The sequence below is a fragment of the Acinonyx jubatus genome, chromosome E3, assembly GCF_027475565.1.
Source record: "Acinonyx jubatus isolate Ajub_Pintada_27869175 chromosome E3, VMU_Ajub_asm_v1.0, whole genome shotgun sequence".
Classification (NCBI taxonomy): Eukaryota; Metazoa; Chordata; class Mammalia; order Carnivora; family Felidae; genus Acinonyx; species Acinonyx jubatus.
This window is the reverse complement of record NC_069398.1, coordinates 28,931,767-28,943,700: the sequence shown is the minus strand read 5'-3', so window position 1 is coordinate 28,943,700 and position 11,934 is coordinate 28,931,767. Positions and strand designations below refer to the sequence as shown.

The following is an 11,934-nucleotide window of genomic DNA, read 5'->3' as shown; positions in this document are numbered from 1 at the left end:
ACCCCTGACCCCACCCCCCGAGGCCCTTCCAGGATCCCTGGAACCAATCCTGGAGCCCTCAGTTCTCCTTCCCCCAGGTCCAGGGAAGGGAAGCTAACATTTATTGAGCACCTGATACTCACTGGGCATTTCCCAGGTATGATGTCATGCAATCATCACAGCAACCCTTCCGGTAGGTATTACTGTCAGAGCCATTTTACCCGTAGGGAAGCTGAGATTCAGAAAAAAACAAAGAACCTGCCCAAGGTCATAAATGCAGGGAGCCAAAGGGTGGGAAGTCCAACCTGGGTCGGCCTCCAGTGTCCCACTCTCCCTCCACAGGTCCCCTTTGGTCTGGGGTCAGGGTGCTCTGAGACAGTTGGCTGCTGCTTCTCCCCCTTCCCCACTAGATGGGGTCCTTCTCTCTACCTGTCTCCGCAGCCTGGGATGGGAGCCCAGCCCAGGCTCTCAGGGAGGGGCCTGCTCACCCACAGGGCCCGTCCTCAGCCAGCTGGGGGTGGAAGCCACAGAGGCCAGCCAGGCCTGGCGAGGGCACCATGTGCCCGGGGAGCCTGGCCCACACCCAGCGCTGAGACAAGGGGCCCATTCAGGGCCCCCGGCCCCGCCCCCAAGCCACCACCGGGATCCAGCCCGCAGAGGGGACACGCTGGGAAGCTGGGGGTGGATCCTGCACAATTACCAAAGGCCTCATTGTTTCCCTGCCCCCCCCAGCACGTGGGCTGACGCCCCCCTCCTCCCCCCTCCACTCCTTCTGTCTTGCCTGCCTGCCCCTTCCCAGGACCCGGGCCACTGGCTTCCCCACCCTCCCCTCACCCCCTTCCACAACTCTTTTTCCGACCACTCTGTCTGAGCCACATTCAAACCTTCCCAGTCTGCACAAGATCTCTAAGGGAGCCCACAGCCTCAGTCTTTCCCCCACGAGTGGAAATGCCACTGCAGGCCCCATCTGGACACAAGCAACGAGATGCCAACCTCCAGATTCAAGTTTCTTCGGATTTTTTTTAATTATAATTATTATTTTAATAACAACCTGAATCCCAGAACTCGCAGACTGTCCATATTCCCTCCCCTGGGCAGAGGAGAGGGGGTACTTTGAGGGAATGAGGTGGGGATGGGGTGTCTGCCAGGGAGACTCCAACGCCCCCAGCCATCTACTGCCAGGGGTCCCAGAACACTGACACCTCGGGAGGGAGGAGGGCTCCATCTAACACCCCATCCTGAAGCCCTCCCTCCTCCTTCAAGGCCTGGAGATGCCGCAGCTCAGTCCCTGGGCACTAGGGGGAGATTGAGGAAGAGTTGTGGGGGGCGGGGACAGGCCAATTCTGAGCCTTCAACTCCCATCCCCAGGGATCAGGAGGCATTAAAGCTGCATAGGAAGAGGGGGCAGGCAGCTGGCACAAGGCCTGGCAGCTGTGGGAGCCCCCAAAGGCACATTGTGAGGGAAGGGAGGCTCAGACGGAGGGCCCATTGGGCGCAGGGGGCCCAAGCCGCGGGACCCCCGAGGAAGGCAGCTGGGCGAGCTGCTCGGGGCTGGCCAGGGCACGCAGCAGTCCATTCTCCTGCTCCAGCGCGGCATTCCGCTCGGCCAGGTCTCGGATCTGCTCCTTCAGCACCTCCACCTCTTCCCGGACCGCAAACATGAGGTGGGACTTCACCAAGTCCTGGGGGCCCGGGACAGGCAAAGGGTCAGGGGTCCCAGGCCACCCCAACTGCCCAGTGCTTCCAGGGTCTGGGTGTGAGAGATGCCCCTGCTCCCAAATGATGAAGGACCACAGGAGAAGCAGCAAAGCAGGGAAGCGGTGGGGAAGGCGGGGGGCACGGAGCGGAAAGAGGGGACAGAGACAAAGTTAGGGCTTAAAGACAGAGATGGGGGCTGGGTCAGAGACCAAGGGAAATCAGGAGTTCAGGTGGAGACAGGAGGGGGTGAAGAACCCAAGGGAACCCAGCTGGGAGTCAGATGAGGAACTGGGAGTTAGTATTCCCTAATGAGGACAGCAGAGGAGGGGCAGCAGGACATGAGCTGGGACTACCTGGGACCAAGATGGCTTCTCTTACCATGGCTTGTTCGATCTTGTTGTCAATGCCAACCAGGCTTCCGGAGCCGCTGGGGAGACACAGGGAGATGAGAGGTGAGGGGGAAGAGCAGGTGCCAAACCAGGTGTCTGGACACCGCAGCCAGCTGCCCTCTGGGTCCTTCTCAGAGCAGGCTCTGGCCTCCTCCACAAGCCCCATTCACTGCAGCCTCCCACCCACACCCCTGTCTGTACCTGTGACAGTAGAGAATCAGGGAGAGGAGGGTTTTGTCCATCCCCCGGCGGGGTGAGGGCCGCTGTCCAGGCCCCCCCAGGCCCCGGTGAGGCGGGGGTGCAGATGCCCCTCGGATGGGGGATGCTCCCCGAGGAGAGCAAGGAGAGGAGACACAGCCCCTTTTCCGGGGAGGCCCTGGAGCCATCCCCACCACTCGGGTCTCATACGATGACACCAGGGACTTGACAGAGATGCCTGGCTGGGCCATTCCCAAGGGAAAGGGCTTTAGGCAACCCCCAGAGGGAGAGGGCTGTATCAGATGGACTGCCTGGGGGGCTCAGAGCCCCCCGGGGCAGAGCGGGGTCTGGCTGGTGCCAGGCAGACGGAAAGGAGACAGTGCCTAGGGGGTGCTGGTCTGAAAGATATACACCGCCCCCCAGGGCAAAGCCTGGCTGCTATTGGCTCCTCAGGGACACGGGGACCCCCTCCCACCAACCTCCATGGTGGGCGGGAATTCCCAGACACGATCAGTGCCAATGTCCCCTTCTCACCCTGGCACCAATCCCAGAGCAGAGGGAAGGGGGCAGGCTGAGGGAAGTCAGCTGGTGGGCTGGGTCGGGGGAGGGACTCTGGGGCCTGAGGCTTGGGTCAGAGAGGGGTGTGAAGGGTGAGGGACAGCCTGGCCTAGGGAGACGTCCCCACTTCTCCACCCATCCCATCCCCTCTGAACTAACACTGGTCTCCCTCAAGCCCTCAGCTCCACTCTGCTGGGATGGGGGTGGGTGGTGTGGTGTTTCGGATTAACTTGTCATCTTCCTTGGACTTGTAAGCACCCCCTGCCCCAGACACAAAGCCCACATCATGGGTGACCCTGGGGCCTGGCCAGAAGGTCTCTGAGGGAGAAGAATGGAAAGGTTACCAAAGCAATGAAAACAGAGCCCTGATAAACAAGCACAGCCTATGGATCTGGAACCGGGGTCTCGGGTCTGGGGTCTTGGAGGGAACAAAGACTTGAGGGGAGGTGGGAAAGTGAGGCTGGAGATGGGACATGGAGAATTGGAGCAAGGGTTTTGAAGGCCCTTGGGAGCCAATGATAGGGGAGAGCAGACCTGGCTGCAGTTTGTTAAGCGGCCACCAGAGGTCGACTCAGGCCTGGCCGAACGGTTCCAGGGCCGGCCTCAGGATCCCTCAAGCAAGTCTTGCCCCTCTGAGGCCAAGGGAGGCCAAGAGTCTGCACAAGTCTTTCCGCCTCGCCCTATCCCCTAAGTCTCCCTCTTGTCACCACTTGGGTCTCAGCCTCCTGCTTCATGCCCTAGCTCATGACCCGCACCTGACCAACCTCTCCCTCAGCCACCTCAGCCCTGGGGCCACCTCTACACCCAGGCCCGCCCCCCCTTGTGCTGCAGGATCACCCATGATCCTGTCCTCCAGCCCTCAAGCTTTGCCCCCCTCAGAGTGGGTGATCTCAACATGTGGCATCCTGCACTCCTGTGCTCCGGTTGCAAGCCCTTTCTCCTGATGGTCGGTTCCAACTCGCTTCCCTGTGGGGGGAATTAGCACTCAATTCAAGGTGACCCTTGGATGAGGCCCTGAAGCCAGGAAGGGAGCACAAGGGAGCTGGGAATTTTCCATTTCCTGTCCAAGCTCTGGGTGCAGAAGGCGCTGACAGGTGGAGTAACCAAGGGGGTGACAGGGCCTGAGAGAGCAGGACAGGGTGGGATGGGCGAAGGACACCAGGGACTCCTGGGGTTGGGGGGACAGGACAAGTTTAAGAGTGGAGGGTGAGCCAGCCAGCTGGAGAGCCATGGCAATTTTCAAGCTATTTCAATCTGAGACACCTGGGTGGAGCCTGGGCCACCACAGGTCACCGCCCCCTGCCCCCCTCCCCAGTACACACAAGACACACAGAGACCAAAGAGGGGAAGATTCACAGGAATCGGAACACTGGCCTTGCTTGGCGGACACTCAGGTAAAGATGCCAAGTAAGTTGTTTGTTCTTGCCAGAAATAAAGGAATAATACAACAATAAACATTTGTTGGCTGATAGATGACTATCTCCTGTTTGTCTAGTGCCGGAGAATTTTTGACAGCACTTTCCACTGTCACATTCTAACGTTAATACTTCAAGGGACCAGGACTCTGGCCGGCAACCCAAACGCTCCCCTTGAGAGCGCCCAGAGCAAGCAAGCTGCAGGCACTGTGCCAGAATCCCTGGGCAGGGCCAGGACCAGGAAGCTTGAAGTTAGCTGGGTGGGATCAGCCCCCACCACAAACCCAAAAGGCGACTGTGTGAATTAGAACAAAATGCCCCCCTTTTCAAGACACTTAGTGCCATCTTTCAGAAAACTCACATGACTTCCAAGTTTTGACGACAGTGATTTCAAATGTGAGTGGCGCCCCCTGGGGTTGTGCATGCATGGTATGCACAACTGAGGACTCTGGCTCTGTGGGACCCTTGGGTCTTGGGGCAAGGACAGCCCTAGAGGCTGGTCTTCCTTTTTGAAGGTCAAATGAAACATCCTCAAAATGAGGACCAGATGAAGAAGCGGGACACCTGGAAGAGGTGGAAAGGTTCTGATTCTGGGGACAAGGGCCAGCTCTACTCCCTAGCTATGTTCGGAGGAGCCCGCAGGGGATGGGCCTGAGGCCAACAAAGTGGCATCCGGCTGCCCTCTCTATACTCCCTCCCGGATCTGTGGTGCCTTTGGGGTGGGGCCAGGCCAGAGTGTGGGGGGGGGGGGGGCAGGGGGGTTGGCTCCTTGCCCAGCTTGGGAGAGCTGTCCCTGCCTCTGTCCTGGAGAGAAAGGGCATCCTAGAGAGGGCTGCCTCCTCCTCTTCTCTTGGGACATAGGCATCCCAGTAGGAGAGTGGAGAATGTGGCTTTGGGGTCAGACCCAGGCTCCGAATGCAGTCCTGTCACTTACTAGCTCGGTGACCTTGAGTAGGTTTCTAAAACCTTTCTTCTCTGAGTCTCAGTTTCTTCATCTGGAAAGTGGGGATCATGGGGTTGCTTTAGTGAGGTGAGAGGTAGCACCTGACCCAACGGAGGCACTAGATAAATAAATGTACTTTTTCTTTCCCAAGTCCCTGGGATTCATTCCCTATAATGCCTGGAATCCCCATGCTGGCCATCTACCCACACATTCCCTCATCCACCCAACTATTTATCCATCTATCCACTTATTCAAGTACCTTCCAACTGCCAGGCCCTGTTGTGGACACATGGTTCTTGCCACCCAGCAGTACATGAGCAGTCTGAATTCACCAGGCACCCTCTGTTCTCCCATCCCCAGATTCTGAGATTGGCAGGCACCCCCCATTCCCCATCTGAGATCCAGGCACTCAACTCCCCAGCCCACTTTCTCTTTGAAAGGGAGGTTCCATGCCACTCAGACCCTGTTCTCCTGCCAGCTCTGGGCACACCAGAGAGGTGAGGTGGGGGCCACATGGCTCATCCCAGGGGACCAAGGGGAATGGCCCAACCCAATCCTACTGGCCCAGCAGGGTGGGGCAGGAGAGGGGCTGGGCTGGGCCAGAGCCCCAGAGGCTTGGAGTGGAGCAGGATAAAGTGAAGCCTGGGTGCCTGACCGGTCAGACTGGGGTGTGGGGAGGGAGTGGGACAGAGGGAGGAAGGGAGGGAGGGGACAAGCCAAAAGAATAGAGCTGAGGAGGCTCCTGGAGGCAGAGCCCTCTAAGAAGGAGAAGTAGGAGGTTGGTTCTGAAATCAACATGGGTGGGGAGGGACAGGGAGCCCTCATGCCAGGGAACCTCCCAGTGGGAGGGAGTAAGGGTGGGAAGCTCTGAGAATAGCAGCCATGGGGGCAGGTGACTCCCCGGCCCTGGCCAACCTCACACCTCTCCTCATACATTCCTGAGAGCGGGGGAGCCCAGAAGCAGCAATGCCCTGCCCCACTGTGTCCCTCACTCTGGAGGAGCCACCACCAGGCCCCTCGCCCTCCATCCCACTGGCTCCTGGCCACCCCTTCTCTTTCCTCTCTGCCTCCTGCCTCTCCCCAAGGCCACAAGCCCTTTTCTTTGGTGAGACTTAGTCCCTGATTCGGGGTGGGGTGGCGCCATGAAAGACACAAGCAGGCACGAGAGACTCCCTTCTAGAATAGGTCTCCCCATCACCCATAAAACTCAAGGCTAAGCCCCACCCCTTATTTCCTTCCAAACAGGAAGTCCCTCCCCCCAGAGCCTCAAACAGGAAGTCCCACTCCTCCCTCCAAAATAAAAGTGGTGACTCCCCAGCCTTTCTATCAGTCCCCAGCCAGAAGGGAGCTGCGTGCCTATCTGACTCGCAATTTCGTTCCTCCCTTTTCAGCTTGCTGACATTCCTATGTTGAAACCTGGCCCTCGAAACAGGAAGTTCTGCCCACCGTGCCGCCAAACTGAACGCACATTCTCCCCTGAAGGGCAAACTCCTGCAGATCCTGCTCTCCTGTGCCTCCCCTGTGCCCCACAGCCATCCTCTCCAGATTCTGGCTTGGTGGCTGCAGGGAGGACTCAGCCCTCCTGGTGTTCCGAGCACAGAGAGCAGAACCTCAGGGACGTGCTTTCTTGGCACTAGAAGTCCTAGGATCCTAAAGTAGTGTACACAGTGTCTAAGGATGTTACCTCCAAAGGCTGGCGTTCCATTCTCCTCAGTAGGGAGAAGGAGGTGGGAACCCAGAGGAGACCCACTCCCTATTTGCCTCTCCAGCGCACTTGCCAGTAAATTCTTAGGGTTGGCCAAATGATCGCTAAATCTGCAAGAGCTCTGGAATTTGACAACAATGACTCCCTTCAAACTCTAAAAAAAAAGTCTATGATTTGACAATCCTAAGCCAGGGAGTCCCACCCAGCTCTCTCCACAGAGAGGGAGTGGGTCCCAAATCAACTTTGCCCAGTGGTTGTGCCCAGGCCAGGTTTCACTGTTGAAGAGGTCCTCTCCAAGTTCAACTTGGGGGAAGGACACCTACCAGGCAGTTTCATGCAGTTGGCCCAGGTGCTGGGTGGAGATCCAGAGCCCACCTACCTATCATCATCGCTGTCCAGGTGGCCACTGATGGCCAGCATGGAGCGGGCCAGGCTGAGGCTCTGGGCTGCTGCTGCTCCAAAGGGGTCTGGAGACTTGTGAACCAGACTGGCATCGGGGAACAAGTAAAGGGCTGGGGAGCCGGGGCGAGAGTCGAGTGGGGGCACCTGGAGGCAGAGAGGTAGGAATCATCACATCAAGCGCAAGAAAAGAACCGGCCACCTTACAGCTTGCCTAGTAGTCTTCCTCATCTCTCCCCACATACATCCGTTCTCTTCCGAGGACCCAGGAGTCCTGACCCAAAGCCCTTCTCTCGCGCCCAGGTCTGGTGGAGGCATTAGGCAGGTATCAGAGGCAAGGGAAACAGTGTGCATCCCTAAGACTGGGTGTGAGCAGCTTCCAAAAAGTGGCTCACGGGGTACTAGAGTACTAGAGAGGGGGTCTGGCAGGCACTCCAGTACCCTTCCACCAGCTGAACCAGGACCCCCCAATCAGAGGCTAGTCGGAGAGTGTCTGGGCCTTCTGTCATCTGACTTACTAAAGCAACTCAAATGTCACTTCCTCAGAGAGGCAGTTCCCCATCACTGGACTAGTGAATTCCACTGAACTGTTCTATGTGTGTTTTTTTGTTTGTTTGTTTTTTTATAGCACCTAATAGTATCTGAAATTAAAGTATTTTTGCCTCCCTGCTACTAAAAGGTAAGCTCTAGAGGGTAGAGCTTATAGTTTGTTCAATAACTATTTGTAGAATGAATGAATCCTCAGAAACTGGTCCTCCCCCCCGCACCCCCCCCATCTTTTCTAGTCTCTACTCTCAAACTTCTCAGATTCAGGTGAGGTTCTGCTCCTGCACTGGGCCCTGGGGGTGGGGGGAGTGGTTAGGTTGCGGAGATGGGGGGGGAGGTGGAGCCTGGGCATGGACCCACACAGCCCAACAGGCGCTGGGGGTGGCTGCAAAAGGGCGGGGGCCACAGGAACAAGACGCCTCTGTGAGGCCCCAGGAGGCCCCTGCTTCTCGGAAAAGCCAAGAACAGAGAGTCCAGAGTGGTTAGAAGGACACAGCAGAGGAAGGGGGCCCAGGTGGTGTCCCCCCGCCCTCCTCCCAGCCTCTCTCCTGAGAGAGGGGAGCCAGACTTCGGGGCACGTGCACACAGGATGTGGGTTGAGGAGAGGGGTCTGGGGGCACTAAGGACAGACGGGCAGGGTCTGCAGGTCCAAGGGAAGCTTGGCCAGGGCTTAATGACAGAGGGACTGGGGCAAAGGGGACTTGCTTTGTAACAGCATGGGGACAGGGACCAGTAAAGGAAACAGCATCTTCTCCCCTGGAGTAAGAACTGACTCAAGAAAAGTAGGGGGCGCAGCATGAGAGATGTGAGCTTGAGGCCAGGAGGGGGTGGGGGAGCCGGTCCTGACCGGTCCTGACAGGGCCCAGACATCCAGTCCCAGGTTATTTTTATACTGTGGTTTGTGCCCAAGGCCAGGAAGGGGGAAAAGTTCTCATTCTCACACTCCCTGCCTTTTCTTCTGCAGTCCAAGGTGTTATTTTCTCCTTCAGGACAGACACATCCATCCCCCACACTCCTGGCTGCCCACCCCCACCCCAGGGACCCAAGTGTCCTGCCCCCCAGCCCAGACTTGTTCCTCTTTTGGAGACAGGAAGCAGAAAGAGCAAAGGATTTAACTCTCTCTGGGCTGCTTCCTGCTTTTCTCCCATTCCCCAGTGGCCACCCCCAGTTATCAGTCGTGGAGAGGCCTAGATGCAGGGTCCCAAGACACACAAGTCAGCCAGGGAGACAGTGGGACAACCACTTTCTACCCCTCCCTGCCAACCTCGGAAGCTCCCAGAGGCCCAAGCACCCAGCCCCACCTAGGACCTCCACCCTCAATGCCTGAAGCCAGAAGGGGTGAAACCAAGACAGAAGGTAAGGGCCAAAGTGAGGAGGCCACATCTCTGTGATGGAGAGACAGGACTGGGCTATTAGGAAACGGAGACCTGGGCCAAAGGTAACAAATTAAAGGCTAAAGAGAAAGAAAGAAGGTGAAGAATGTAGGGGAAGAAGGAGCCTGAGAAAGAAAAGAAAGGCTGTGTGGGGAGAAGGATGGGCTTCCCAGGGAAAGGGCAGGAAGAGAAAAGAGAGGCTACCTGATGGGACAGACAGGTGGAGAGAGGGTGGCATGGAGGTGGAGGCAGGAAGGCCCAGGCTGGGGACCCAGGCTGAGATGGGCAAGCACCACCCCTCAGGTGTCTCCCCCACCCCAGAACCCAGCTCTTACCTGCCCCATCTCCTCTGGAGCGACCAACTCCATCCTCAGCCGCAGGGCTCCATCCTTTGACCGGGACAGGGGAGGGGTCCCTGTTGCTGAGCCTCCAGCCTCCGCTTCCACCCTCAGGGATGGCAGGGGCGTGGCAGCCCGGGATGGGCCCGCGCTATCCCCAGTCCGGGGCTCTGGGGGGCGCTGCTGGGGTGGGGAGGCTGACAGTGGGGGTGTCTCCACCTTGGCCTTGCCAGGCATTGCCAGCTGGCCCAGCCCCCCGGTTAAGGAGCGGGCCTGAGGTCCAGGGGAGGTGGGGGGCGGACGGAGCCAGGAGGTGGGGCCCTGAGACAGGCCTGGCTGTGGAGTTGGGGAACCCAGGCCCAAGCTGGCCAGCTCCAACCTGGAATCCAGAGATCTGCCCCCAGTGCCTCCTGAGGCCCCTCGAATTCCCTCCAGGAGCCGGCCAAAGCCTGGGGGCTCCAGGTCTCTCTCGTAAACATCCACACACGTCCAACGGCCTCGGCGGTAAGGCTCTCCCAGGCCGTGGGGCAGCTTTACCACCCGGAAACGGGAGGCAGGGGCCCCAGGCGGTGGGGAGCCATTCCGGGGGGTGCTCTTGCCCCCCTGCTCGGGGTTGGGCTCCCCATTAGGCAGGCGGGGTGGGGGCCCAGTGGGGGTGGGCAAGGCAGGGGGCTCAGAACCCCCTGGGCTCCCTGGGCCCTCATAGTCCGTGGTGACGCTGGTGATTTGGAAACTACTCTTCTTCTTGCCCCCACTCATGGTCCCTGGGGCTAGGACTCGGCCAAGGTGGGCGGGGGTGCAGCTGGGGCTCCTCGAAGGGGCTCAGGCACCCCTGGAACAGGGGGGCCACATGGCGGGGGCATCAGGGCCCCTGGGGACATCTGGGTCCGACATGGCCGGAGGGCCCTGCAGGAACTGGGGGTGCTGGGTTGGTGAAGGGAGCACAGGGCAGGGGAGGCGGCAGGAGGTGGGGGCAGGGGCAGGTTTTTCCTGCCGCTGGCGCTGCCCAACTCCAGAGCTGAGTTTGCAAACTGGAAAAAGAGAGAGAGAGAGAGAGAGAGAGAGAGAGAGAGAGAGAGAGAGACTGTGAGAAAGCAGTGGGCAGGCCACCTCTGGGGCTTCCTCTCTGGGGAGCAGAATGGGGGAGGAAGGGGAAACCGCCAGAAACCCAGAGACAAAGAGACAGAGACGAAAGAGACCAGGAGATCCCAGCAGTCCCACAGAGTAGGAAGAGGCAGCCCAGACCCAAAGTTGGGCATTTCTTCCCTGGGATTCAAACTCGCAAGACCCAGTTACCCGAGGGCGGGGGGCTCCAGAGCCTTGGTTGAGCAGGGGTGAAGCAGTTTTTCAGCCTGGCCCCGCCGCTGAGAGGCCTCTGCCGGGTGTCCGGGCCCCCGCACCCCAGCTCCCCCATCCCGGGGGCAGGCCCTGCCCTGCTGCCCCAGCGCCCCGCCCAGCCCAGAGCCATACCTCTCGGCCTCGGCCACCGAGCTGGGCCGGGGGTCCCGGCCGCCTAAGATGTCGGGTTGTCCTTCCCCTGGGGCCTCTTGGCCCCAGCAGCGCGGGGGGCGCCGGCGGGAATCAGAGGCTGTCCAGTTCTCTTCGGGGACCGCACTTTGCCCCACAAGGCATCTCGGTAAAAAGTTTGCTCTCCGGAAAAGAAGGATCCCCCGCCTCCTTGGTGGAACCCAGGCGCGGCCTCTGAAGCCCCAAGGGTCTCCAGACCGGTGCGGGAAGAGGCGGCTCTGCCCCCCCCTCCCGCCCCCCGCCCCCGATCCTCCAGGTGGAGCCGCCTGGGTGGTTGGGGCGAGTGGGTCTCCCAAAACTCCTCCGCGTGGCACGGCTGGGTCTCTCTTCGCTTCTCGGCTCCTCTCGGTTCTGTCTCTCTGCCTTTCTCTTTCTGGGCTGTTGACAACCCCCACACCAGGAAGTCCTGCCTCCTCGGGCCTGCTGACTGCTCCTCTCCTCCTCCTCCTCCTCCTCCTTCCCCTCTTCCTCCCCTTCCTCCGCCCTCACCGCCTCCTGGGGCTCCTGGCCAGCTGGCCCGGGGCCAGGCCTGCCAGCACCGCTGCTGGTGGAGTTGCTGCTGCTGCTGCTGCGGCGGCGGCGGCTGCTGCTCCCGGGGCCCCCAGAACCGGCTTAACCCCACACCTGCTGGGCCGTAGCCCAGCGCTTCCTCGGAGGGAGGGGCTGCGGAGGGCGGAGAGAAAGGGGAGGAGCTTGCGGGTAGGCCAGGGATTCCCTTACTTGTAGGCACTTGCTGCCATTGGCCTACCGATCCACAGAAGAGTGGGAAGGAATTTACCCGGGACTCTACTGGGTGCCACCCCATGAGCACCCAGTCAGTGTTTGGGTGCTGCTGCAGCTGTTAATGTATCTTTACTGGTTTCTAC

The 11,934-nt window shown here is 59.6% G+C and overlaps 1 protein-coding gene and 1 long non-coding RNA gene across 3 annotated transcripts; one reads left to right on the top strand and one right to left on the bottom strand.

Moving 5' to 3' along the window:
- The first annotated feature begins 17 nt into the window (after window positions 1-17).
- On the top strand, window positions 18-1,043 carry LOC128313693 (uncharacterized). Its single transcript, XR_008294736.1, has 2 exons — window positions 18-172; window positions 872-1,043. It is a non-coding gene; the product is annotated as an uncharacterized LOC128313693 (long non-coding RNA).
- On the bottom strand, window positions 980-11,503 carry TSC22D4 (TSC22 domain family member 4). Of its 2 annotated transcripts, XR_008294735.1 has the most exons (6): window positions 11,012-11,503; window positions 9,539-10,572; window positions 7,265-7,431; window positions 2,268-3,788; window positions 2,056-2,104; window positions 1,574-1,661 (listed from the first exon to the last, which is right to left on the bottom strand). XR_008294735.1 is itself a non-coding variant. In XM_027042113.2 (5 exons), exons 2-5 carry the CDS (start codon window positions 10,298-10,300, stop codon window positions 1,452-1,454), a joined length of 1,188 nt encoding a protein of 395 aa, XP_026897914.1. In that variant the 5' UTR covers window positions 10,301-10,572; window positions 11,012-11,497; the 3' UTR covers window positions 980-1,451. The 2 variants fall into 2 exon arrangements, 1 of the variants encoding a protein (XP_026897914.1); XM_027042113.2 differs by lacking the exon at window positions 2,268-3,788 and having other exon boundaries at window positions 980-1,661; window positions 11,012-11,497.
- Window positions 11,504-11,934: the final 431 nt, after the last annotated feature.